Genomic DNA, 23,800 nt, shown 5'->3' on the forward strand with positions numbered 1-23,800 from the left:
CGACGGTAGGATGAAACTGGATGAAACTGCGCTAGTCAACGCGACTACACTCGCCGCGCACTGCGAACGCGTATGTCACGTGGTACAACTCGAACGCGCGCGATTGGCGGAACATCAATACGGCTCAGGATCGACTGAATCACCACTGGCACCTACATAATTTTGACAAATGAGTTTAGACTAATATAATTTTTAGATCATAAAAAAATTCCCTTCTATTTCTAATATGTTTTATATATAATATTAATTTAAAAAAAATGGAAATTAGCAGGTTGAGTACCAATTTCGGCGATATTTACATTAAAAATGTGACTTTGAAAAGATTATATCATGAGCCAAAAAAATACAAAAAAATCTTTTTAGAAAATCTTAAGATTTTCCTTTACAATTTTTGTAAAATTGGATTGTACAAATCAAACAAAACGATCATTTATATACCAATTTAATTACTATAAATTTGAAAACTAAATTTTCACTAAATTACTGATAATTAATTTTAATATAATAAAGATATCAATATTTATTGATTATCAATAATAAGTTTCACAATTAAATTTGATTTTGATATATTTTAGTGTTAGTTAGTTATTTTCTGAGAACATTTTACAGAAGAAATAAGTATGACGGATGTAAGAATTAAGTAGAATGAAGTACTACGTTAGTCAACGTTATTAATGATAAAATAGTCCTATTTCACAGATTTATTTACTCTCAATCTAATCAAATATAATATATAATGAAATTTTATGTAAAATATTATTTAATTGAGATTATTATGACTATTTCTATCACTTATTAGCGTGCAATTTAAAATTGTAAAATAAACTTGTTAGATTTGTGAGAACGTTGATAACATAGCATACTAACATACCATACATAGCTTAATTACAAGAACTACAAATAATGTAAAAAGATTTTAAAAAATCTACTTTCTACGGGGATCTTTTTCTATTAATTCTATAATTTCTCACAAAAAAATAATTTCAAAGAAGCTCTTTAAAAATATATATATTTTATCAAAAGTAATTATGTAAAATTATTGATAATATATAGAAATAATTTATTATTTTAATAAATAAATAAAAAATTATAAATATAAAGATTTTAGAGAATAAATAAAAAATGATTTCTAGTTTTTACCGTCCTATTTTAATTGTATTTCGTTTCCACTTTTTCTCAAGCGTTTATAAAATTTTATAGAAACATATATACATAAATATATGCAAAGTGTGCAAATATATATGAATGTTCGTAATTTATTGAAATCAAATATATAAGTTTGTTAAACCCAAATTATATCAAATTACAAATTTATTCCTGCAAAATAGAAATCATTTAGCTCCTGTCTATCAACTGATGCCCTCTACAGATTATAAAACGAATACGAATAATCCGGTTATAATTGTACGATTAATATGTTGATAAAAATAAAAAAAACATCAACTTTTATAAACAATACCAGATATAAAATTCCTTTATTGATGAAGAAGAGACAAAATATACTATTTTAATAAATATGAATATAAATTGTCAAATATTTTCAATTTTTACCTTTAAGAAATTGATAAACTACACTGAAATCCTTATTTGAAAATCCGTGAGCAATAACTGTTCTATAAATTTGATGCGCTAAGGAACCGAGAGGAATCGGAGCTTGCGTCCTGGTTGCAGCGGATTGCGCCAATCCCAAATCTTTGGCCATTAACGTTGTACCGAAACCGCCCTATAAATGAACTTGTTACTTGCTTTATAATCATATATAGCTCTTAAACGCAAATATCGCAAATATAAAAATCAATTACGTGACATTAATATTTATAAATATGATTAAAATATATAACATAAAATTTCAAATAAATCATAAACTCTAAATACAATACAAATTACTAGTTTTGTGATCGAAAATTTGGCAGTATTATAATTCCACATCATTTATCTTCGATTATCTCAATTTCTGCAATTAGGATTCAGTTTCTGCGAATTTATGTGAAATGAAAGAATCGAATCACAAAAAGTCTTTCATTCGGTTACCTCATAATTCTTCGAACTGGGAACATTCGATAATATTCCTGGAACCGGATTGTAAAGCTCGGAAGACCAGCATTTACCTGAACTAGAATTTACAATATCCGCCAATATTTTGGCATCTAAGCCCAGTCTAAAATATTTAAATTGCATTTAAATATTGATATTTCATTAAGGATAATAGCATGATCATGTGCAAGTACTTTGTCTCTCACTTTTGTCCAAGATTGAACGCCTCAGCGGTGCCGATCATACTAATGGCTAATAACATATTGTTGCATAGCTTAGCTGCCTGTCCCATGCCTACGTCACCGCAATGTACTATTCTAGATCCTAGATTTTCGAGAATGGATTTTGCATCGCTAAAATCCGTTTTCGTGCCACCCACCATGAAAGTCAAAGTGGCGTCCTTAGCTGCATTTACACCTGTTAGATTAATACGATGATTATATTAACACGATGACGATTATATAAATAATCGTTTATCGCTCGCATTAATTAATAATTTATATCATTAGATATAATTTTCCTTTTTAATATCCTTTTTTAAATATCCTTCTCATATGCATTTTAATGAATATTAAAAGCGTACCTCCCGAAACGGGACTATCGATAAACCTCAAATTACGTTCCCGAGCTTGCGAGGCAACCGATTGAGACACTGATGGATCCACGGTACTACTATCGATCAATAAGACGTTCTCTCTCGCTGCACTGAGAAAAACAAAGAAATTAATTAATTAATTAATTTATAACGTTTACTTGAATTTGATAGTGTTAAAAGAAAATGTTGACCGTAATGAAAATTAATTTTTACCTAAGTATTCCGTTTTCGCCGGTGTAAACATCAAGGACATGTTGATTCGAAGGTAACATCGAGATGACGACTTCGGCTTCTTTCGACATTTCAGCCACATTTGATGCACAACCAGCACCCGCCTCCACCAAATTTGTCACCGCCGATTTATTCACGTCGCAAACGATGAGCTGGTAACCCTAACAATAAGAGAATTAATAATTTTAATAAATTGATTGATAAAAGAAGAATAACTGTAATATAATTTTTTATTACCTTCTTCAGCAAATTTCTCGCCATATGACCACCCATGTTGCCCAATCCAACAAAACCGATTTTTGAATAACATCTTTTTCCTAAGTTAACAGACATATGAATCATACTATTATTTTATAAAAAATAGACTTTTTTACATATGTACAATACGAATTGTATTAAACTTTTGCGATTTAGTAAAGTTTAAGCCTTTAACGTTAGTTAATTGTACAAAATGAAAATTAACATTTATTGTCCACTATCTGAAACTTCTAATTTTTTAATCCTCAGATAGAGTACGTTGGTATTTCGACTCTAAACCTTCCTTTAGACCTTCTAGCTCCTTCGGCTTTCAAGAAATTCGTTACACCCATAGGGCAATATCCTAAAAAAGATTGTTAGTGGGGATGGCTTAAGATTGTGCAGCTGTGAAACATTTGTCCTCGATTGTCAGAACAAAAGAGACAAAGAATACCAATAATAATATTTCTGTTAACTTTTTCTTAACCAAAATTTTTATTAATTAAACAACGAAAAAAATCTATTAAATATTTATATCCGAGAATATAAAGCAAACATATATTTGATTTAAAAAAAGAGAACCTTTTCGAATATTTATTATATATGCAAAAAAACTACAAGCTTCAATAAATGTCTCAGGTTTTATTTATTCCATTTCCAAGTTGTTTCTTTCAAGTATTAATATTATATTTACATAAGACAAGATACCAAAAATTTTATCTTTAAATCGCTTTGAACATGATAAATGCTTTACGCATATTAATGATCTTATTAAAATAATTTTTATTAAATTGTTTTCTGCAAAATTTCCAATAAATATGTTAAGAATTTTATATATAAAATAAATAAGCATTACCTACTGTTACTGTGAAACTAGAAAATTTCGTAAATATCACAGAAATGCTCATTTCGAATACTTGTCAAAAGTGATGATTCATAAAAGTAAACTATAAATATTCCATAGAATAACGAAATAGCTAACGATGATAACAATAGTTTTGTGTTAACTGTTTTAAACGTATTTGCCTTAGTAAAAAAAGCAATGAAACTTGTAATCAGTTGTTTATTATCATACGTGCGTAATTTAAACGTGAAGAAAATGTTAAAGAAGATAGTTTTTAAGAAAGATAAGAGAAACTCATGTTAGGTTGTAGAAAATCACAGACACGATGGCGAAGAAACACGACAGTAGCGACGTCTCAATCAATGATGTACCATGAAAATACATTATATAACTTGATAAGAATTGATAATGAAGTACTGTTTTAACGGCGGGCGATTCGAATAAAACTAAAGTAGTTCGCTCATCGATAATTCTCGCAGTTACATTAAGAATATAAGCTTCTCCGTTCTCTTTCTTTAAGAAATAATAATTTTAATATATTTTTTATATTATTTACTAGTTAAAATAAAAATTATAATTATTATTAAAAGATATTTAAAAAATATATTTTTTTCAAAAAATTGCTATTTATTTAGAATTGGAACTTTCTAATGATTCTGACAGGCTCATGTCTTTTTGTAAATTGTTAATTCACCGCCATTAGTCAGTGGTGACGATTTGATCAAAGAGCGATTAGAGAGTGCACGCGAGTTATTAATATTTCTACTTTCAGTCGTTGTTATTTATCGTTGTTATTTATGTTGAGTATGTACACGTCAAGACAATCGTTATTATTGTCACGTCATATGTCCATTGAGTCGTTTTTTTTATCTCTTAGAAATATTTATTAAATATAATCTTGCATATTCCATCTTCCAATATTAAACGTTGTTTCACTAGACTAGAAAATTACTTCAACTTGTACTATAAGTACTTTCTCTTTGTGACCTAGAAAAATGAAATATTTCTCTTCTATGGAATACCACGAGAATATGTAGGTCGGTTTAGAAAATTTTTGCTACGAATACATACAAATTGCAAGTGTTTACAATTAAACAAAAATCTATTTGAAATATCAACCATTAGTATTTGCATTGATTACTTTTGATTGATTATCATTAGAATTAATTGTTTATATCTACATATTCTTGTAAATTATTAATTAATTAATTTAATTTAATTATACTAATTAATTTAGGTTATATATTTAATTACACATTTAATTTCTAAAATTAATTATTACCAATTGCTTTCAGAAATTAACATTTTGTTATTAATAAAGAGTATAAGAATATTGTTAGAATAATAATGTTTAAGTCGTAATAACATTACATGAATGTATTATTATAAATCTTTATGATTTAAAGTATCACGACAAGAGAGTTATTGACGTATATTTCACTAAATATCATTATTCATCGTTGTCAGTCATCACGCATAAATGCTGAATGTAAAATATCTCCGTGTGAATCGGTAATACCAAGGACAAAACTTTCTAACTTATTCAATAAACATATAAACAATTTTTGTCTTGTTAGGATAACGTAATAATGAATTCGCCATGCGTAGTTACGTTACTGCCGTCACGAAAGACGTTATCAATTAATTTTTTATGAATCACCAATTAATGTCACTGGCGACGTAGGCGTGGGAGATAATTGTGCCTACGTTTTTTATACGCCACATAATTATGTCAACTACATGTCGTAGCTATGTGTTTATTCAGGGTTCGCTATCGAGGTAGTTATCTGCTGTCAAATTGCACCTCGAGTGTACTCTCCTTGTACACAAAGATACATGGATTGCACATACAAGCGTGCTCGTACCGACACGCTTCCACCATATTATATACACGTGCAATTCCATTCTGGAGTAAGTCTCACCAAGTCGACTCTCATTTTCATGCCGAACATACTCGCGTTACGTACAATTGAATTGAGTGCAATATTAAAAAAAAAAAATAATAAAAGAAAAAAAAAACAAATTTTGAACGACTCATTAATGAGATATTTGATAATTGCCTTGTTTTGATAGATATTAATTAACTTAATTTAAATAAATTTAAATTAATATAAATTTTGTGTTATACCATTAATAAAATTAGTTATGTCTCAACGTGTTAAAAATGTTATATAACTATAATATAACGAGTGTCATAAAAATCTTATTTAATCAATAGTGCATTTCAGAAATCTGGAATATATAAATAATTAATGCGAATGTGAATAATAAATTTAAATATTTGCATGTGTGCAATATTTACTAGCTTATAATAATTCATGACAATCGTTTTTTTTTCACTTCTAAAGTATAATTTTTTATTGCTTTATTTCTTATGATTATGATTAAAATTTATTTGCATAAAGATTATATTGTTGTAAACTGGTCATATTCTGATGTTTCAACATGAAAGTGAATCCGATGATCGGTATTTTATTACTTATTGTTATTCCGGCATTAACTGACAAAAATAATATTATGAAGAATTCGAAAATAAAATCCTGGATCTCAACCGAAAATTTTACGACGATAGTAAAGAAGTCCTTTGTTTACTCCACATGTTGCAATATTTTTTTAAGTGGTTAGTACGTGTGTGTATGTACACTTGAACATTGTACTTTAGAAAAAAAGAGTAACGCGTAATAAATTTTTTTTCAGAATCAATTAACGATGTTGAGATATTATTCCATCAATTTATAGATGTATATCCGTATGAATATCTTCTGCGCAAAAGAATCTACGATTGTCAAGGATATTTTTTACTTGGGCCGACGGATAAAGAAATAGAAATAGCTATGCGAGTGTAAAGAAAATTAATATACGAAATCTAAATCTTAATAAACTTTTAAGTATAATATATAATAAAAGTATAATAATAAAATATACATACAATTATAATAATAATAAAATTACAATCATAATAAAGAAATTTAATATAAATATAAATTGTAAAGCATGAATAAAAAATAAACACAAAATAAATAAAATTTTTAATAAAAAAAAAATGAAATTCTAACATTGTAATTATTCTAACATTGTAATTAAATTCATTTATGCAAGTACATATATTTTTCCGGCAGGGTACCTTCCACTATCTCAACAACCGAAATTCTTGTTATCGTTGATGGTGAATTGAAAAATACTTCAAAACTGTTTAATGTATCTTTATATGGAAATTCCAATGCAAATATTATATCAAGATCTGGAATTTGGACTTTATCAGAAAATTATCTGGAACCTAGATTTTTTTTAAAAGTAGACAGGTAAGCTATTTGCCTAATTTATTATCATATATTTGCATTATAATTTTTTTGTGATAAATTATGTATACAAAAATTAGTTTGATGTCTTTTGTTTCTTTATATAAATGAAATATACATAATATATATACATGAAAGAGAAATTATGAATTAAACACTTGTAAATGACATACATCACAGTTACGAAGAACTGATGTCCGAATTCGATATAGTTAATATGAAGGGTAGAGAACTGCGAATATGTACTTTTTATCAGCCACCTTTTTCTTATCTCAACAAAACAATCAAGAAAATAATTAATGGTGTTGAAGAAGACGTCTTTTTAGCAGATAACGGTAAAGTGAAATTGCTTAAACTTATAATTAATTTCAAATTTATTAATTACTAATATCTTTGAAAAATTAATTAATTGCCAGTTAATTTGAAAAAATAGATGTAATAAAGGAAAACTGAACAATTGTAAAAGCGATCGCAATAACGTATTCATTTTGCAGATGAAGAAAAGGATGGAATAGAAGTGAAAATGTTTCTAATTATAGCGGAGAAATTAAATTTCACTTGGGTAATACGAAAACCGAAAGGAAATTACAAGTAACTCAATTTATCATAATCTTTTTATGTTATGTTAATATATAAAAAATGTCAAAAATAAATTAATTTTTAGATACGGTCGACGCATAAATGGTACAGAATGGAATGGCGGCATCATTCAACTTGTACGGGAGAAAAAGGTATAATTATATATTGTTTGATTTGAAGAAATTTTAATTCTAATAAATCTTGTTTGTAAGGTTAATAATAACTTTAGAATAACATTGTCGAATCATCTGAGATATTAATTATAATAGCTATTACAATACATTTTTGAAGTTTATAATTAATGTGTTATTTTTTATTTTTATATTCTAGATATTTCCATTTTAAATTTTAGATCCTTTTAAGTTTAATTAACATATTAATAATGTTTAATTAATAATTAATTAATTAATTAATTTAATTAATTAATGCAATAAAATAATTTAAAATCATTTTCATCTCCCATATGAAGATTGATCTAGGATTCGGGAGTGTCTGGTTAACGCAAAATCACAACGAATTCGTAAATATGTCCTCACCATCGATTCAAATGTTTATGCATTTTTTGGTACCGCGTCCGCGACCGATCACCAATTTCTGGGCTCTCACGAGACCTTTCTCAGTAGAATGTTGGATACTTGTGATAACTATGTTGTTTGTTAAGAGCATGTATATGTTCACACGCGCCAGGATCGATCCAAAATTTCCGAAACGTAAGTTGAGAACATCTGTTATACACTGACGATTAGAAACAAGGCAATACATAATTAAAATTTTATATTTTATAATCGTCTTCTTCAACTTTCTAATAAATAATCTAACATCTTTATCAAACAATCGGCAATTGTCATTTTTCAAGTGCTTTATGCATAGATGCTTTATGCATAGATTTAAGATGATGACCAATCAATATAGCTAGAAATTTTATCATCTGCATGTGTGTAATGAAAAAAATACTTCGTTCAAAATATTCTTATTTATCTTATTTTTTTGGTTTTATAAAACGAGATAATTAATTTTTTATCACTGCACATTATTACTTATATAATACGAATATATCCCGTTAAATATATACATAATATGATAAAAACGAAATAGATCAAATATATTTTCTTAGGTTTTCGGAGTGCTTTTTGCACAATCACGGAATTGATGGGACGTTTATTGGGCACGTGGGTGCCCAGAAACACCGCCAACGCTAGGTTCGAATTACATTTATGGCAAACTACGAGCTTTCTATTAGTATCCGCTTATTGTAGCAGTCTTGCAGCGAGACTCGCCAATTCGGAATATGAAGATAGGTAGCGAAGATAATTTTCGTGTCTTTTCATCTTTCAATTTAATTATTTTAAGTTTGTGTTTTTAAGAAATTGTATATAATTTTATTGAAGGGGAGAGAGAGAGAGAGAGAGAGAGAGAGAGAGAGAGAGAGAGAGAGAGAGAAAGAAATGCTTTTTCCTTAATTTGTTTATATAAAATGTTATTATTTTATTCAAGCGTGTATACGTCTATTTAAAATAAAAAATATCGAAATCATTGTTTATAGAACCAATTCATTGTTCATAGAATCGATACGATACCTCAATTACTCAAAACTAATTTATCATGGGGTCATGTAGGACCAGTGCCATATTTTCCTGATTATTTCGACATGGACGTATGTAAAATTTATATTCATGCAAATAAACATTTTTTTCTGCTACTTTTCTACTATTTTCTATTATTAATACGATAACATATATACTTTTAGGATCCTTATACGAGTCAATTGCCATCGAGATACATAACTGTGAACGATAATGAGGAATATATACGTACATTAATAAAAAATCATGAATTTGCGGTTTTTGGAAAAGTCATAGACGCAATCTTCTTTCCTGAAGATGATATCTTTAAGGATGATGTTAAAGTAAGTAACACTTATATTAAAATATTAAAAATATCCAAAATAAATTATAAATTATGCTTGTAGGGCTACAGAGTCATGAAAGAAAAAGTGGCCAATTATTATTCGTCCTTTGCGGTTCAACCGTGGCTGTTGCGACCTGTTAACACGGTAATATAATTGCACAATTATTAATTAATTGTTACTTATGCCTATTATCCAAAATAAATTTTTTTGTGACAAAATCCGTTACGTTAAGTTTTCTTGCTATATTAAATATGTACAATCATACATACAATCTATTTGTCACTGGAAAAATGCAAATGATTGTGAACGAAACATTTTATAATATATTTATATTATTGCTAGTTAATTTAAAATTAATTATATTTGCGTGTATAAACTGTGTATAAACATATAATAATGCCTAATTTTTACTGCCTTGTTATGCGTTTATAATAATGTTTGATCAATGTTAACGATTAGACAATGAATAAGCGGAATATTGTTGTTAAGAGATAAGTCAAATGATCATGTAGACTTGGTTTAAAGTACAAAGGTTTAAAGTCAAGTTGTTTATCTTAACTCATACATTTACTCAATACATTTACAAGGAAATTTACTGATTTTTGCGAAATATTTTTTCTTACTCTTCAGTCTTCTTTTTATTTTCCAGATAATGCTATGGTTGAAGGAATCTGGCATCGCTCACTTTCATCTCAGTGACGTCATTCATCGACGAGCCAGTTCTACTCTTCACGAAGTTGTTAAAGAATACGATGATTTCGATGGAAATGCTAGAGTTCTCAAATTAACACCATTAGGCGCTGGATTTACAGCGCTCATCGTAGGTCTTTTAGCATCCACAATGATATTTTTCTATGAATTGAAACAAGCCGCTAATTCGCGATCAATTCGCGAAGTATTTCGAGATATCCAAAAGAAACGAGAAGCATATAAGTCGGTTTGAAAGAAAAAAATATCAAAAAGGAACTGAACTATTAAATCACAATTTAAACGATAAAAATGCCGATTTCTTAATAATTGAATCTGTTGAACATTTCGCAAATATAGAATATGCACAGAAATTTAAAGACAAGATTTCTAGCTAATAATTTATACGTATTTATAAGTAAATATTTATAAAATATTACTTATGTTTTCATTTATTTATTATTTATTTTATGCTTATGGAAAAAAAATTTTAATTGACAGCAATATGTATTATATAAATTGTATTTAAATAACAAAACATAATATATTTTAATATATAAATAATAATTTTTGTAAAACAAAACTAAACAAAACTATATAATTCTTACAATATTTTAAAATTATAAATGAGACAATCTTGCTTAAAAAAAATTATTGATATTATTCATTATCAAAAATTATATATAACAATTTATGAAAAATAATTATGTACATACAAATAATTCTCTGTGATCAATGCTCATTTAATTCAATATCCTGCTAATACTATTGTAAAAAAATCTTTTATTATAACTTTTATTATAACTCCTTTATAATGAGCCACTGCTTGCTTCGATCTCTCAGGTTTCCTTTTATTACATCTTATATATTTTAAGAGTTAAGACTTACACACAATTCGCAATCCTCAATGCTCTTGGAATTTGAAGACCCAGAGACAATTTTTTGACATTAAATTATTTGATAAACAATAAAACGAAGAGATGGTTTACCTAAAAAAAATTATTGATAATAGAAACTTATCAGCTAAGGGCCATTGTGTTTCATTAGTCATGTTCCATTCAACTCAAAATCGAGCGTCATCATTGATAACTAGGTGGTCTGATTGTTTTTTATCAAAATAAATGTTTTTTATCATGTTTTTTGTTATTTTTATCTTTATATAATATATAATATGAGTAAAAAAATATTTTCATCATAAGAAGTATAGAAATTCAAACAGGCCATATTCAAAATAAAAGAGCGTTCCGCTGAGGAAGTGTGCGAAACAGAAAACTATTTATTAATTGCTTATGCTCATCTTAAATAATCAGTCCTAAAATAAAATACTAAGCTTTTTTAAAAAAGAAGTTTTTTTCTCTTTTCTGTTATTTTTTTCCTATTTTCTATAAATCAAATCTAAATTACTGATTTTCAAGTAATTTAGATTATCAAATAATTATATTTTTCTGAAATAGACACCATTATACTATTTTTTTTCGTATTAACATTGGATTGTTTAAAGCTACAAGAATTTTTTTTATGTACGTCTATAAACAAGTTATGAATTTTCATCACAATAATGCATTCTGCCGATTCTGCTTCAAATTCAAATATGTACAAAAAAAATTAAAAAAACATTTTATATAATTGTACAATCATATTTTTAAATGTTGAAAGAATATATAGAACTTTTTCAAATTGTATGTTACAATAAAGATAATAAAAGCAAAACAACGTCATTCATTTGATTAGTAGTTAAAAAATTATTTAGTATTGCAATTTTTTGTGCTTCTTTAGTAACTGATAATTTATCTTTAAATAGACTTTGGAATTATTTTCTATTTATTTTATTTACTTTATTTTATTTTTTTCTTATTCTTTTTCGATTTTTCAAATTACTTATGTAAACTATTTCTAAATTTATGAAATTAACTGATAAATACAGATGTCAAAAAGTCAAATATATTTGGAAGATACAATCAGAATACGTCGTTAAAACAATTTCTGCATATTTCAGAGATCGTACGCAATTTCTCAGAAAAACGGAAACTGGGAAAGACCCACATCTGCGATAACATGAGGACAAAATAATTTAGCAATAGTTTCAACGATTTCTCATTGTATCATCTCATATTATCTCATTGTATGACGTACATTCCACTCAGTATCAATACTTTTCTGAGTAAAAGGAAAACGCCACTTTTTATGTGTATCATAATAATATACACTGACCTGCGAACTCTATAAATCTCGTGTCGTGGACAGTAATTGGCTACATTGTGGTGCGCGTTGTTAAACTGAATAAATCTATATGTGCAATTATATCGTTTCTCATTTTCGTTGAGTCACAAATGAATTAAGTTTTTATATCAATATATCATTAAGCAAAATAAAAACACTTGCCGTTGCGTAATAAAGCTAGCAAAGCTATTAAATCTTTCTAGAAGTGATTATTATATTTCTAATAGACAAAACAGCAAGATGAAAAAAAAACATATTAATGACGGTAAGATATTTTTATATCAAAAAGCAAAAATTGTGTTATAATTGTGTTAAATTTGTGCTATACCACTATTATTAGTGAGAATATAGATCTAAGCTATAAAAAATTTTAGAAAAATGTAAAAGACTAAACAGAAAATTATATAATCTTAACTAAATTATGTGAAATTTTGTGAATCGAATATTAAACATTCAATAAAACTAACATATGTATACTATATTATAATCGCGTCAAATCAAATAAATAAATAAACAAACAAATAAAATTATTAAACTATTAAACAAATACAAATCTGTAAATGAATAATTTATGATAAAATATACGTATTTGCATGTCATCGTATCATAGTCCAACCTTCGACGACGGATGAACATTTGAGATTATTGTTAGAGGATAAAAATATAATCGATCCAAAATTTACCAGTGCGACACCCAATGATCTTCCAGATTGGTATGATCAAGAGTTATTTAAAAAGTAAGTATTTGACATGTAGCAAAAAATATAAAATTCGCAAAAAAGTCGTAATTCGTGACGAAATACATGATATAAATTAAACATATTTTGCTCAAAAATGTGAATTATTAATAATAATAAAAATACTAAATTATTAAATTATTTAGACTTTTTATAATTAGTTTAGTTTATAGATAATATAAATTGCTACAAACTTTTTTGTGGGCACAGTACATTAACGATATGTTAGAGGCAATAAGATTTTAATAGTATTTCTATTAAATTTGTAAAAACGGCATATTTTTTTAATTTTAGAGCTCAAAACTATTACAAACGAAACCTGTTGTCAATGCTATTATCTAATTTTGTTGGACTTCTTGCAATAATAGTAGTTCCAGAAACATTAAGGGTATTCCAACTTAATATTTTCTATCAAAATACTATATATATAAAATAGTTATAAATAATCTGTGTAGAAATAATTTCCGTTGTTTTAAACATGTTACAATAATAACTTTAAATACTATATTGCAATATCTTTAATCATCCTTTATTAAAAACTAGAATTCCTTATTTTAATAAAAGTAACAAAATATTCATTATTTAGTAAATAACTAAAAATAATTTCCTAATAGGTACTTATATATACAAAAAAAAGCAGTATGCCGTGTATAACTTTCAGCAGATATGTCCAGACTTTACTACATATGTATAAATTACATACATGTGACCCAAATGATCCTAATTCTGAGTAAGTTTCATCGAACTATGTATATATTTTCATATTTTCATATTTTATGTACATTTTTGTTCTTATTATTCATAAAATTAACTATTATTTTTTATTACTTTTTGCTACAACTTTTTACACATTTTTAATCTTTATTCTCATTTCTTGAGCAAGGAGCAAATAATATATTAGCATAATATTTTTTTAAATTTTAATATAAAAATTAATGATATAATATTTTTATTACACCTTAAAATTCAAATCTTTGCTGCGTCTTGATTTTTTTATATTTTTTTTGTTATTAATCTGTAATATTTGTATAAAATATTTTTAATCTGGTAGACTCTGTTATTCCGTTTTCAGTCTCTAAATAATAATCACATAATACAAATTTATTTTCTTTTTTACTTTTTTATCTTTACATCAAAATTTTCTGTATGTAAAAATGTTCATTCATCAATTCATAAGTAAATGTATTATAAATGTATTATAATGAATTTATATATATGTATTTATATAAATTCTTACATTTTTACGTTTTGCTAGTTGGTACAAGACAATAAATGTAATTCGCCAAAAACATAAGATAAGTAGTAAGAATGCAATGAATGCTCGCGTCGGAGGAATTTATCAACGAGATGTGGCAATCACACAATTTGCTTTCATAGGATATGTATTGATTGCTCCTACATCCATCGGTTTACGTAATGAGCCAGAAGAGGAAGAAGCACTTAATCATCTTTGGCGTGTGATTGGTCACATGATAGAAATACCAAATCGGTAATATATATGACAATATCAAAAGTACATTTCAATAATCAGCATCAACAAACATAATATTTTATTAATATTATAAATTGTTTTATAGTTTATAATATAATTAATAAAATTAATAAAATTAATAAAATTAATAAAATTGGTAGATAGATAAACTGATGTATTAACTTTATAATTCTTTATCAGGATCATTAATTATTTATCTTGTTTTTATAGATTAAATCTATGTCGCAAAACTGCAGCGGAAACTCGTGAATTGTGTCAAAAATTAGCTAATGTTTTAGCAAAGTATTTAAGTGAAGCTCCATATGAATTCTATCACATAGTATCAGCTATATTAGATGGCTTGTGGTATTTTGATTTGACTTTAGATAAGGATGCCTTGTTAGCATTTACTTATCGGCTACATGGTATTAAATGTGAGTATTTTTTTCACTTATAATTTATAATTACTAATTTATAATATATAAACTCATTCAATGTTCTTGGTCTTGATTAAGTAAAATTATATTTCATTTCATCTTTAGATAGATCTTTAAAATAGAGTTTTAAAAATATAAAAAATTTATATTTTTTTTTTAAATTATAATTATCGCTTATTGTTTTTATTATTGTTATTTATTTAAAAAGATTCCAATATTCTATTTATTGTATCTATTTGTATGTACTTCCGTATTAAGCTTTATTTTTAGATTAAATAAATATTAATATTAGATAATAATTCACAATTATACTAAAAATTTTAAAATTATACAAAAAGATATATTAACATTATTATTAATTATTCTATTGATACTCTTATATTCTGAAATTTGATAAAATTCTGTTAAGTTTATAATGTTTATTTTATATGCTTGCTATAGCAAGAAAAGGTCTTGCTTTAATAAAACCATAATTTCATTGTAGAAAAATATCATAATTTATATTTATCAAATGACATAATCCTTATTGATATTTAACATTGCCTTTTTTTATCTTATATTTTTCCAATGTATTAAAAATATATTATACAATGAGCAATCATTGCTTAATGTTTTTTAATAAAAATAAGAGACAGTGGATAAATTATTTGCATTTCAGATAAAAAGTCGCTGGGTTGGTACAGTCAAATAAACATAAAATATCGTGACTTAATATTTTATCTCTGTCGTAAGTATGCGCAAGTTTGAATAATAATAATAAAATTATAAAATAATTATTATAAAATTATCCACATGCTGATAATCGCCTTTCAACCTGTTTTAGTTATACCCTATATCGGAACAATAGTAAAAATGTTTTTCAATTATCAAATCTTGTTGGCACTTTGGCTTGTGAAGAAATGGTCTCTTCTTGCGTGGTACTCACTCGGAAAAGAAAATTGTCGAATTATTTTATATTCCAAATACTATTGTAAATAATCACATTTTCATATAAGTACAGTATTGGATATAATTAATCATTTGCTCTTTTCCAAAAAGTTTTGCATCAATTATGGCATTCAAAACTTTTTATGTTATCATTAGAATTCTATCAGATTTTTTTAAAACATTTCCTTTTTATTAAATTTTTATTAAATTTGCTATAATTAAAAGTTTAGTTTGTGAAAAAGTGAAAGTTTTAATCAAATATTTTTCTTCGGAGATTCAACTGATTCCAAGATATAGCTTCCAAGATGTAACTTTAAATTAGTCATAAAAATATTTATTATAAATCTTTTTAGTATTAATTTATTAATTTATTAATTTATAAATTACTTTTATATGTATACATATTTTTTTATCTAATATTTTAAATATTATAACCTTTGAATATTATAACCTTATATGTTATATCTTTATTCTTACAATTTTTGTTTTATTTATAAAATTGGGAATTAATAAACTTCTATACATTTTTAGAATATTTATTTTTTATATATAAGATTATACAGAATAATATTGAAATAGATCTCATAATCTCATTTGATAGCGTATTCTACTTTTTTTAAGGATAAAAAAAGAACATATAAACCTTAGAGAGAACATATAAAAATTCAACAATTCCTCCTTTCCAAAATATATACATCTTATGGTTATGAAATATTAGAATAAAATAGAATATTTTAGAAATCCTTAAAACTTACTTAAGGGAATACTTAAGGGAATAAGGGTTATAAGATATTATATAAAAACATATATTTAAATTATATATAAAATTAAAATTAAAATTAAAATCAAAATTACATATAAAGTCAAACACAGCGAAAAAGAAAAACGACAAAATAAGAATAACAGAAAGATCTTTTAAATTATTTAATATATTAAGATTATAAAGATTCAACTTGAAATAAAAGATAAAAAGTACTGATAAAAAAAGTTTCGTTCCTTATTCGGCGGGTTCTACAAAACATTTATCTGATAATTTATAATTGTCTAATTTTGTAATAGTGTCTTATAATTTGCACTGTATTGTATACATTTTCAATTGCGCAGAAAAGTTTTAAAAATTTAAAAACATTATTGTGTCATTTATATGTGTCATTTTACGTGATTTTATTATACACAGCGCATGACACACACACATACACACACGCGCGCGCATACGCACACATTGATAAATAATTGCTGGTTAGACAACTCGGAATATCTGGGATATGTAACTGGGATTGTATAGCATGTGAAGTGTTTCAGAACGTCAGGAAAGTTGTGGACAATCGTTTCGTAGGCACGGAGTTCTCTTCAGTACCACGGTAACCGGTTTGGCAGAAAGACACGCTACCTTCTGCAACGTGCAATCAGTGTATCTCAGTGTACCTGTTTTTAATTTTTCGTTATGTCTGTTGTTAAAAATCTACGAAACAGTGAAACAAAAAAGAAACATATCGATGATGGTAAGGCGAAATATTATGTGTTTGTGAAAACAAGTTTTCTTTATGACGTGTTTCTATTTACAAATGTGTTCATATATTCAAAATATTTTAAATTACTACTATGTAAGTGTACTTACAGTGTATTTTTATTGTAAATTATTTAATTAAGCTTGTTATGAACTGTGATGATTTAGAACTATATTTCTTTCGCTTTGATAATCTATAATATTATCAGTAATATTATCAGATTTTTAGATATCTCGAAGATATTCCACTCATTTTCTTTCATTATATACAAAGCATTATTGATATCGTAAATTATTAAACAAATACATTATAAAGTCATTTAAAGCTTTATTTAAAATCTAAATAAAACTAATTTTTAATGTGGTACATCTTTTCTCCTAAGCAAACTGAGTAAAACCATCATGAAAATATCTATCATGATATCACATCGCCTTGTTTTTCATTTTTCCTTTGGAGATCAGTGGTGCTCAATATCTTTATTCCATTAACTGAGTTTCAATTATTAAACTAAATCACTTAACTAACAAACTTAATTGACTTAGCTAATCATATGCGTTGCACACAAATATATTTAATTTTTTAATTTAATTTTTTTAAATATTAATTATAATTTTCTTATTACTATATATATATATATATATATATATATATATATATATATATATATATATATATACCTTAATATTTTATCAAGAAGATTGATTTAAAAATTATATATAATTCTAGAAAAGTACAAAAGTACATTACAAATATGTTAATGCAAATGCTCATGTAAAAAATAGAAACTATTTTTTTAAATGCACAACGATACATATGTGTGTCTTCTCAACACATATTCTCTCTCTCTCTCTCTCTCTCTCTCTCTCTCTCTCTCTCTCTCTCTCTCTCTCTCTCTCTCTCTCTCTCTCTCTCTCATCTCTCTCTCTCTCTCTCTCTCTCTCTCTCTCTCTCTCTCTCTCTCTCTCTCTCTCTCTCTCTCTCTCTCTCTCTCTCTCTCTCTCTCTCTCTCTCTCTCTCTCCCTCCCTCCCTCCCTTCCTCCCTCCACGCGCGCGCGCACACACGCACGCACGCACGCACGCACGCACGCACGCACACACACACACACACACACACACACACACACACACACACACACACACACACACACACACACACACACACACACACACACACACACACACACACACACACACACACACACACACACGTACACCCGCGATAAATTTGTTATTTAATTATGCCTATTGATAAATGTTAATATGTATAAATATGTTAATACGTTACAGTTCAAACGCAGACAGTGGACGAACATTTTAAATTAATTCTAGAGGATAAGAGTACATATGATCCTGACTCGCCTGACGTAACATTTAACGATCTGCCAGATTGGTATAATGATAAATTATACAAAAAGTAAGTATTATTATAAATGCTTACTTAGAGTAATCAAATCCCAAAATAATAATAATCATTACAATGTTATCAACATTGTAATGATAAGTTTTGTAAGATTAGCAAAAGTCTTTTTCATATTGAACATAAGAAAAAATATCAAATATTAAAGAAAATATCAAAAAAATTAATAAAGTTATAGTTAGTTATAGTAATAGAAATAAAGTTGATAATTAGTTTTAATTTACTACTATTTTTATAAAACATTTATATTTTTAAATATTTAATGCTACATTTTGTATATAAACATTAACAATATCAAAAATTTAGAAAAATTTTAGAATATTCTATGATGTTACGAGTGTTTGTAAATTATTTTATGATAATTATTTCTAATTATATGATAATATTTATCTCATTTTTCTTCATAAGATTTATAAAATTTTTTTTTCGTTTTTCAGAGGTCAAAGCTTTTATATGCAAAATTTCTTATCAATGGTAGTGGCTAACACAGTGGGACTTATTGTAGTACTTTCAGTGCCGGAAATACTAAAGGTATTGTTCTGTATATACATATATACATATATACATATATACATATATATATATATACATGTGTGTGTGTGTGTGTGTGCGTGTGTGTGTGTGTGTGCGCGCGCGCGCGCGCGCGCGCGTGTGTGTGTGTGTGTGTGTACATTTACTAAAATAGTAAATAATTATTTTTAATACCTAATTAAGATCTTTATTTTTATACGTTTTAACTAAATCATAACATATAACATATAAAAATAAATTATAACATATAAAAAATAAGATTACACTGTATACACTTGAAAGTTTCTTTATAGAAAATTTTCAAGTAATATTATTTATAAAAATAATAAAATATTACTTTTCATGTAATAAATAAAAAAATTTTGTTTTATTAATAGGTACTTCAGTACACAAAACGAAGTTCTACGCCTCATGCAGCTTTTAAAAGATATATCGAAACTCTATTACACATGTATAATTTAGCTACGAACGATCCACAGGATACAAATTCTAAGTAAGTTTTTTTAAAATGCATACTTTTGAATATATATTTTTAAATAAACTCAATGTATACTTTGTTAAATCTCTTATTATTTATGATGTGACACGCCGTGACTTTGAAGATATCACACAATTTCAAATAACCATAAAAGCATAAAGAGTCTTAATGAATGAAACATTTTAAATTATTTAATCTTGAGATATTTTTACATTCACTAACATAAATTATAGACAAAGAAGTAAATTTATACAAATAGAATAAATATGAAGAAACCTTTATTAATAGCATACATTAACATAAGAAATATAAAGACGTTATTATTATTATTTGTAGATTAAATTTATTTATTTCTTTTAATATAATTTACACAAATATATATTTTTCTATATACATAATTTTTTGTTCTTTTTTATTTTTACATATGCTATTTTAAATACAAATAAAAAGATCTTTAAGAAATTTTTAATAGTCTTTATAAAAATGTAAAAAATTTTATCATAATTGAAATTTTATGGAATTTTCGCAATTATTGTATAAAGCTAAATGCAGAATTATATTTAAAAGTGTATATATAGAATTATATAAAGTATGAAAGAAATGAAAATATTCTCTCACATCAAATTTAAAATAAATCTTTAAGTGTGAAAAGATATTTATTAATTTTTGCACTCTTAAAATCTATTAGATGGTATAAATCGATGAATGCAATTCGTTGGTATCATAAAATGGCCACCAGAAGAACAAAGAATTCCGGTATTGGAGAAATTTCTCAAAGAGATATGGTACTTACTCAATTCGCATTTGTGGGATATGCTTTGGTTAGTCCTACATATTTCGGATTGCGCAGTACACCGGAGGAAGAAGAAGCATTTAATCATTTATGGCGTGTAAACGGTTACATGTTAGGAATTCCTGATAGGTAATGATAATGATAATAATTTTTTCTAAAAGTAATGATAATGGTAATAATAATGATAATAATTTTTATTAAACAGTCTAAACAAGTGATACATATGATAATATTGTAAGATTTTTGCTAAACAAAATCATTATCCATATTTAATACACAATCTAATTCACAGTTTCGTATTATAAAATAATATCGAATTTAGACGAATATACAGTAATTTTACAACTCTAATTTCATTATTTATTCATCTTTATCCATAGATTTAATTTGTGTCGCAAAGATGCAAAAGAAACTATCCAATTATGTGAAAAAATTAAAGGTTTGTATGTAAATTATTTGACAAACATTCCATCTGAATTTAACGATGTAATGAGAAATGCAATAGATGCATTATGGTATTTTGATATCACAATAAACACAGATGCTGTCTTATATTTCACCTATCTACTTCATGGCATCCAATGTAAGTATTCAATTTTTGTTTTGATTATAACTGTATTCATCAATTTTAAAGTATTTCTTTATATCGATATAAGATATTTATTCATATTTATTCTTTCGATCATTTGATTTTATTATATTGATTTTATTATATTGATTTTATTGATTATATTGATTTTATTATATTATATTTTATTATATTTATTATATTTATTATATTTGAAAAATTAAATATTTATATAATTTTCATTAAATCAAATATTAAAAGTCAAATAAATCACATGTATTAAAATATATTTTTTGTAAGAAAAAATTTACAAAATATTAATTTTATTTTGTAATATTTATTATAACTATTATTCTATTATCTAGAGCGAAATTATATTTTATATTTAACATTTAATTATATGTTTTTAAACATTTTTATCAGTATATTAATAATACATTCATCAAAACAAAACTTATTTTGAATGTTTATATAATTATGATGTTTATCATAAATACATGTGCTTAATTTACACAATGACCAAAGATATAAATATTTTATATAAATAAACAATTCAGTAAACATTATTTAATCAAAGATATAATCTACGTTTTAGATAAAGAGCTTGGATGGTATAGTTGGTTAAATTTAAAATATCGTGAGCTGATTATTAAACTGTATTGTAAGTATCAATTTACTTCACATTTTATTGTATCAACAGTGCAACATTTTATTGTATCGACAATTAATTCATTATCTGCCTTTTTCAGATGTACCTTATATCGGCACAATACTAAGAATATGCTATAACTATTTGATTCATTTCCTGATTTGGAATGTACAACATTTTCCTATACTTGCATGGATAAAATTTGGGAAGCAGAATGTTCGACTGAATTTGTATCCTAAACATTAGTAGCTCTAATTTCAGAGATGTTTTATATACACTAGACATTACAAGCGCGCGCTATTTATCTTTTTCAACACAAGAGCAAAAATTAATATAATACCATTATACTACTGTTACACTATTTTTAACTTTTTAATATACAGTTATCAAAACGATCTTCTGTGAGATCAATACAATGACTAGCTAGGTTTTTATTCATGAAGTTAGCGCAGCGAGAGAATCACTTTTTCGATATCACGGAAAAGCACAACAATAAAGTTCGAGAAATGCGAAACAATCGATGTCATGCTTTTTTTAGAAAGGGGAGAATAAATAAAGTTTTTTTAAATTACTAATTAATTTGTCACTTTTACATTATGATAAATTTTTATATTTTGATATGTGAATTAATAAAGGTAATTTTAAAATTATAAAGATTAAATTTAACTGTCAATTAATCACAATCAGATACGCACAAATGATAAGTATAACAATCGCGCGAGACTTTACACGATACATTCAACAATGTTAATTAAGTTTTTTATTATAGTTTTTATTACATTTCTTGATAAAAAGATGTTATAATAAAACTATCTTTTTAAAAAAGATGTATTGAATTCATTAAAATAGTAATAAATATATATAATTATTCTATTTCAAAAATTATTACAGAAGAAGGTAATAAAAACAAGTCTTGTGCCAATTAATAAAGCTTAGAAATTAATTCGTAATGATATTAATTTATATCGCTTCTATTTATCAATTGAGCGAAATCAGGTCTCTTAATTATCTTCTATTGCTACGAATAAGATGAAACGAGCATACTCCGTCAGATAGCGTCATAAGTCTTTCATATGACATTAAATTTAAAAAATCTACTTATTACTGTTTTACCTTCATATGATCATCTATCACTGGAAAATTATTGATAAACTTACACTAATTATATGTAATAAAGCAAAAAAATTTTTTAGTAAAACATTATTTAATAAATTAATAAAAATTGAAAATTGCATGTATTCATAATTAGAAATGTTAAATGTTTTTCTTATATAGTTTTCTATAGTTTATAATCATGAGTTTCATATTTTTTTCATTACAGTTTAATAATTTTAAGTCTTAGAGTTAAAGTTTTAAGGAAAAAATAATTATCATTACACATGATGGTCTTTCACTTGTAACTATTTATGAGATAGTCAACAGTGTTTTTTATCACACAGACCACAGTTTCCTCTCTTAGAATAATTCCAAATCACCACAAAAAAATAGTGCTTAGCTGCATGCTTAACTTATTAGCATACGTATTTATTATGTAATATATACGTCTTCTATACAAATAATTTGCCATGTTCAAATATAGTGACATAGCTGCTAAAGAGAGAGAGAGAGAGAGAGAGAGAGAGAGAGTTATATTTACCTATTTTTATTAA

General features: G+C 25.8%; 4 protein-coding genes and 1 long non-coding RNA gene across 7 annotated transcripts; 3 read left to right on the forward strand and 2 right to left on the reverse strand.

Moving 5' to 3' along the window:
* Positions 1-1,444: 1,444 nt before the first annotated feature.
* Positions 1,445-4,276, reverse strand: LOC105423914 (3-hydroxyisobutyrate dehydrogenase, mitochondrial). 3 transcript variants are annotated; one of them, XM_011633884.3, is made up of 7 exons: positions 4,173-4,276; positions 3,098-3,177; positions 2,843-3,021; positions 2,618-2,739; positions 2,241-2,451; positions 2,032-2,158; positions 1,445-1,723 (listed from the first exon to the last, which is right to left on the reverse strand). In XM_011633884.3, exons 2-7 carry the CDS (start codon positions 3,131-3,133, stop codon positions 1,541-1,543), a joined length of 858 nt encoding a protein of 285 aa, XP_011632186.2. In that variant the 5' UTR covers positions 3,134-3,177; positions 4,173-4,276; the 3' UTR covers positions 1,445-1,540. The 3 variants fall into 3 exon arrangements, with proteins under 3 accessions (XP_011632186.2, XP_011632184.2, XP_011632185.2); XM_011633882.3 differs by having other exon boundaries at positions 3,954-4,262; XM_011633883.3 differs by having other exon boundaries at positions 3,958-4,261.
* Positions 4,277-6,451: 2,175 nt separating this feature from the next.
* On the forward strand, positions 6,452-10,707 carry LOC105423930 (Ionotropic receptor 76a). Its single transcript, XM_089079429.1, has 11 exons — positions 6,452-6,783; positions 7,061-7,243; positions 7,421-7,575; positions 7,735-7,831; positions 7,905-7,971; positions 8,289-8,529; positions 8,934-9,117; positions 9,383-9,473; positions 9,567-9,725; positions 9,789-9,872; positions 10,378-10,707. The coding sequence occupies exons 1-11, from the start codon at positions 6,776-6,778 to the stop codon at positions 10,669-10,671; spliced, it is 1,563 nt and encodes a 520-aa protein (XP_088935555.1). The 5' UTR covers positions 6,452-6,775; the 3' UTR covers positions 10,672-10,707.
* Positions 9,720-12,682, reverse strand: LOC148936132 (uncharacterized). Its single transcript, XR_016139838.1, has 4 exons — positions 12,627-12,682; positions 11,304-11,404; positions 10,352-10,580; positions 9,720-9,861 (listed from the first exon to the last, which is right to left on the reverse strand). It is a non-coding gene; the product is annotated as an uncharacterized LOC148936132 (long non-coding RNA).
* On the forward strand, positions 12,640-16,740 carry LOC105423915 (uncharacterized). The gene is made up of 8 exons (XM_089079432.1): positions 12,640-12,900; positions 13,246-13,372; positions 13,667-13,760; positions 13,987-14,102; positions 14,628-14,861; positions 15,075-15,277; positions 15,939-16,007; positions 16,104-16,740. Exons 1-8 carry the CDS (start codon positions 12,876-12,878, stop codon positions 16,256-16,258), a joined length of 1,023 nt encoding a protein of 340 aa, XP_088935558.1. The 5' UTR covers positions 12,640-12,875; the 3' UTR covers positions 16,259-16,740.
* A 715-nt stretch (positions 16,741-17,455) lies between these two features.
* On the forward strand, positions 17,456-22,812 carry LOC105423913 (uncharacterized). Its single transcript, XM_011633880.3, has 8 exons — positions 17,456-17,709; positions 19,003-19,129; positions 19,570-19,663; positions 20,041-20,156; positions 20,830-21,063; positions 21,315-21,517; positions 22,098-22,163; positions 22,252-22,812. Exons 1-8 carry the CDS (start codon positions 17,652-17,654, stop codon positions 22,395-22,397), a joined length of 1,044 nt encoding a protein of 347 aa, XP_011632182.2. The 5' UTR covers positions 17,456-17,651; the 3' UTR covers positions 22,398-22,812.
* Positions 22,813-23,800: the final 988 nt, after the last annotated feature.

Source organism: Pogonomyrmex barbatus, unplaced genomic scaffold (assembly GCF_055798465.1).
Source record: "Pogonomyrmex barbatus isolate J1 unplaced genomic scaffold, ASM5579846v1 scaffold3, whole genome shotgun sequence".
Taxonomy (NCBI): Eukaryota; Metazoa; Arthropoda; class Insecta; order Hymenoptera; family Formicidae; genus Pogonomyrmex; species Pogonomyrmex barbatus.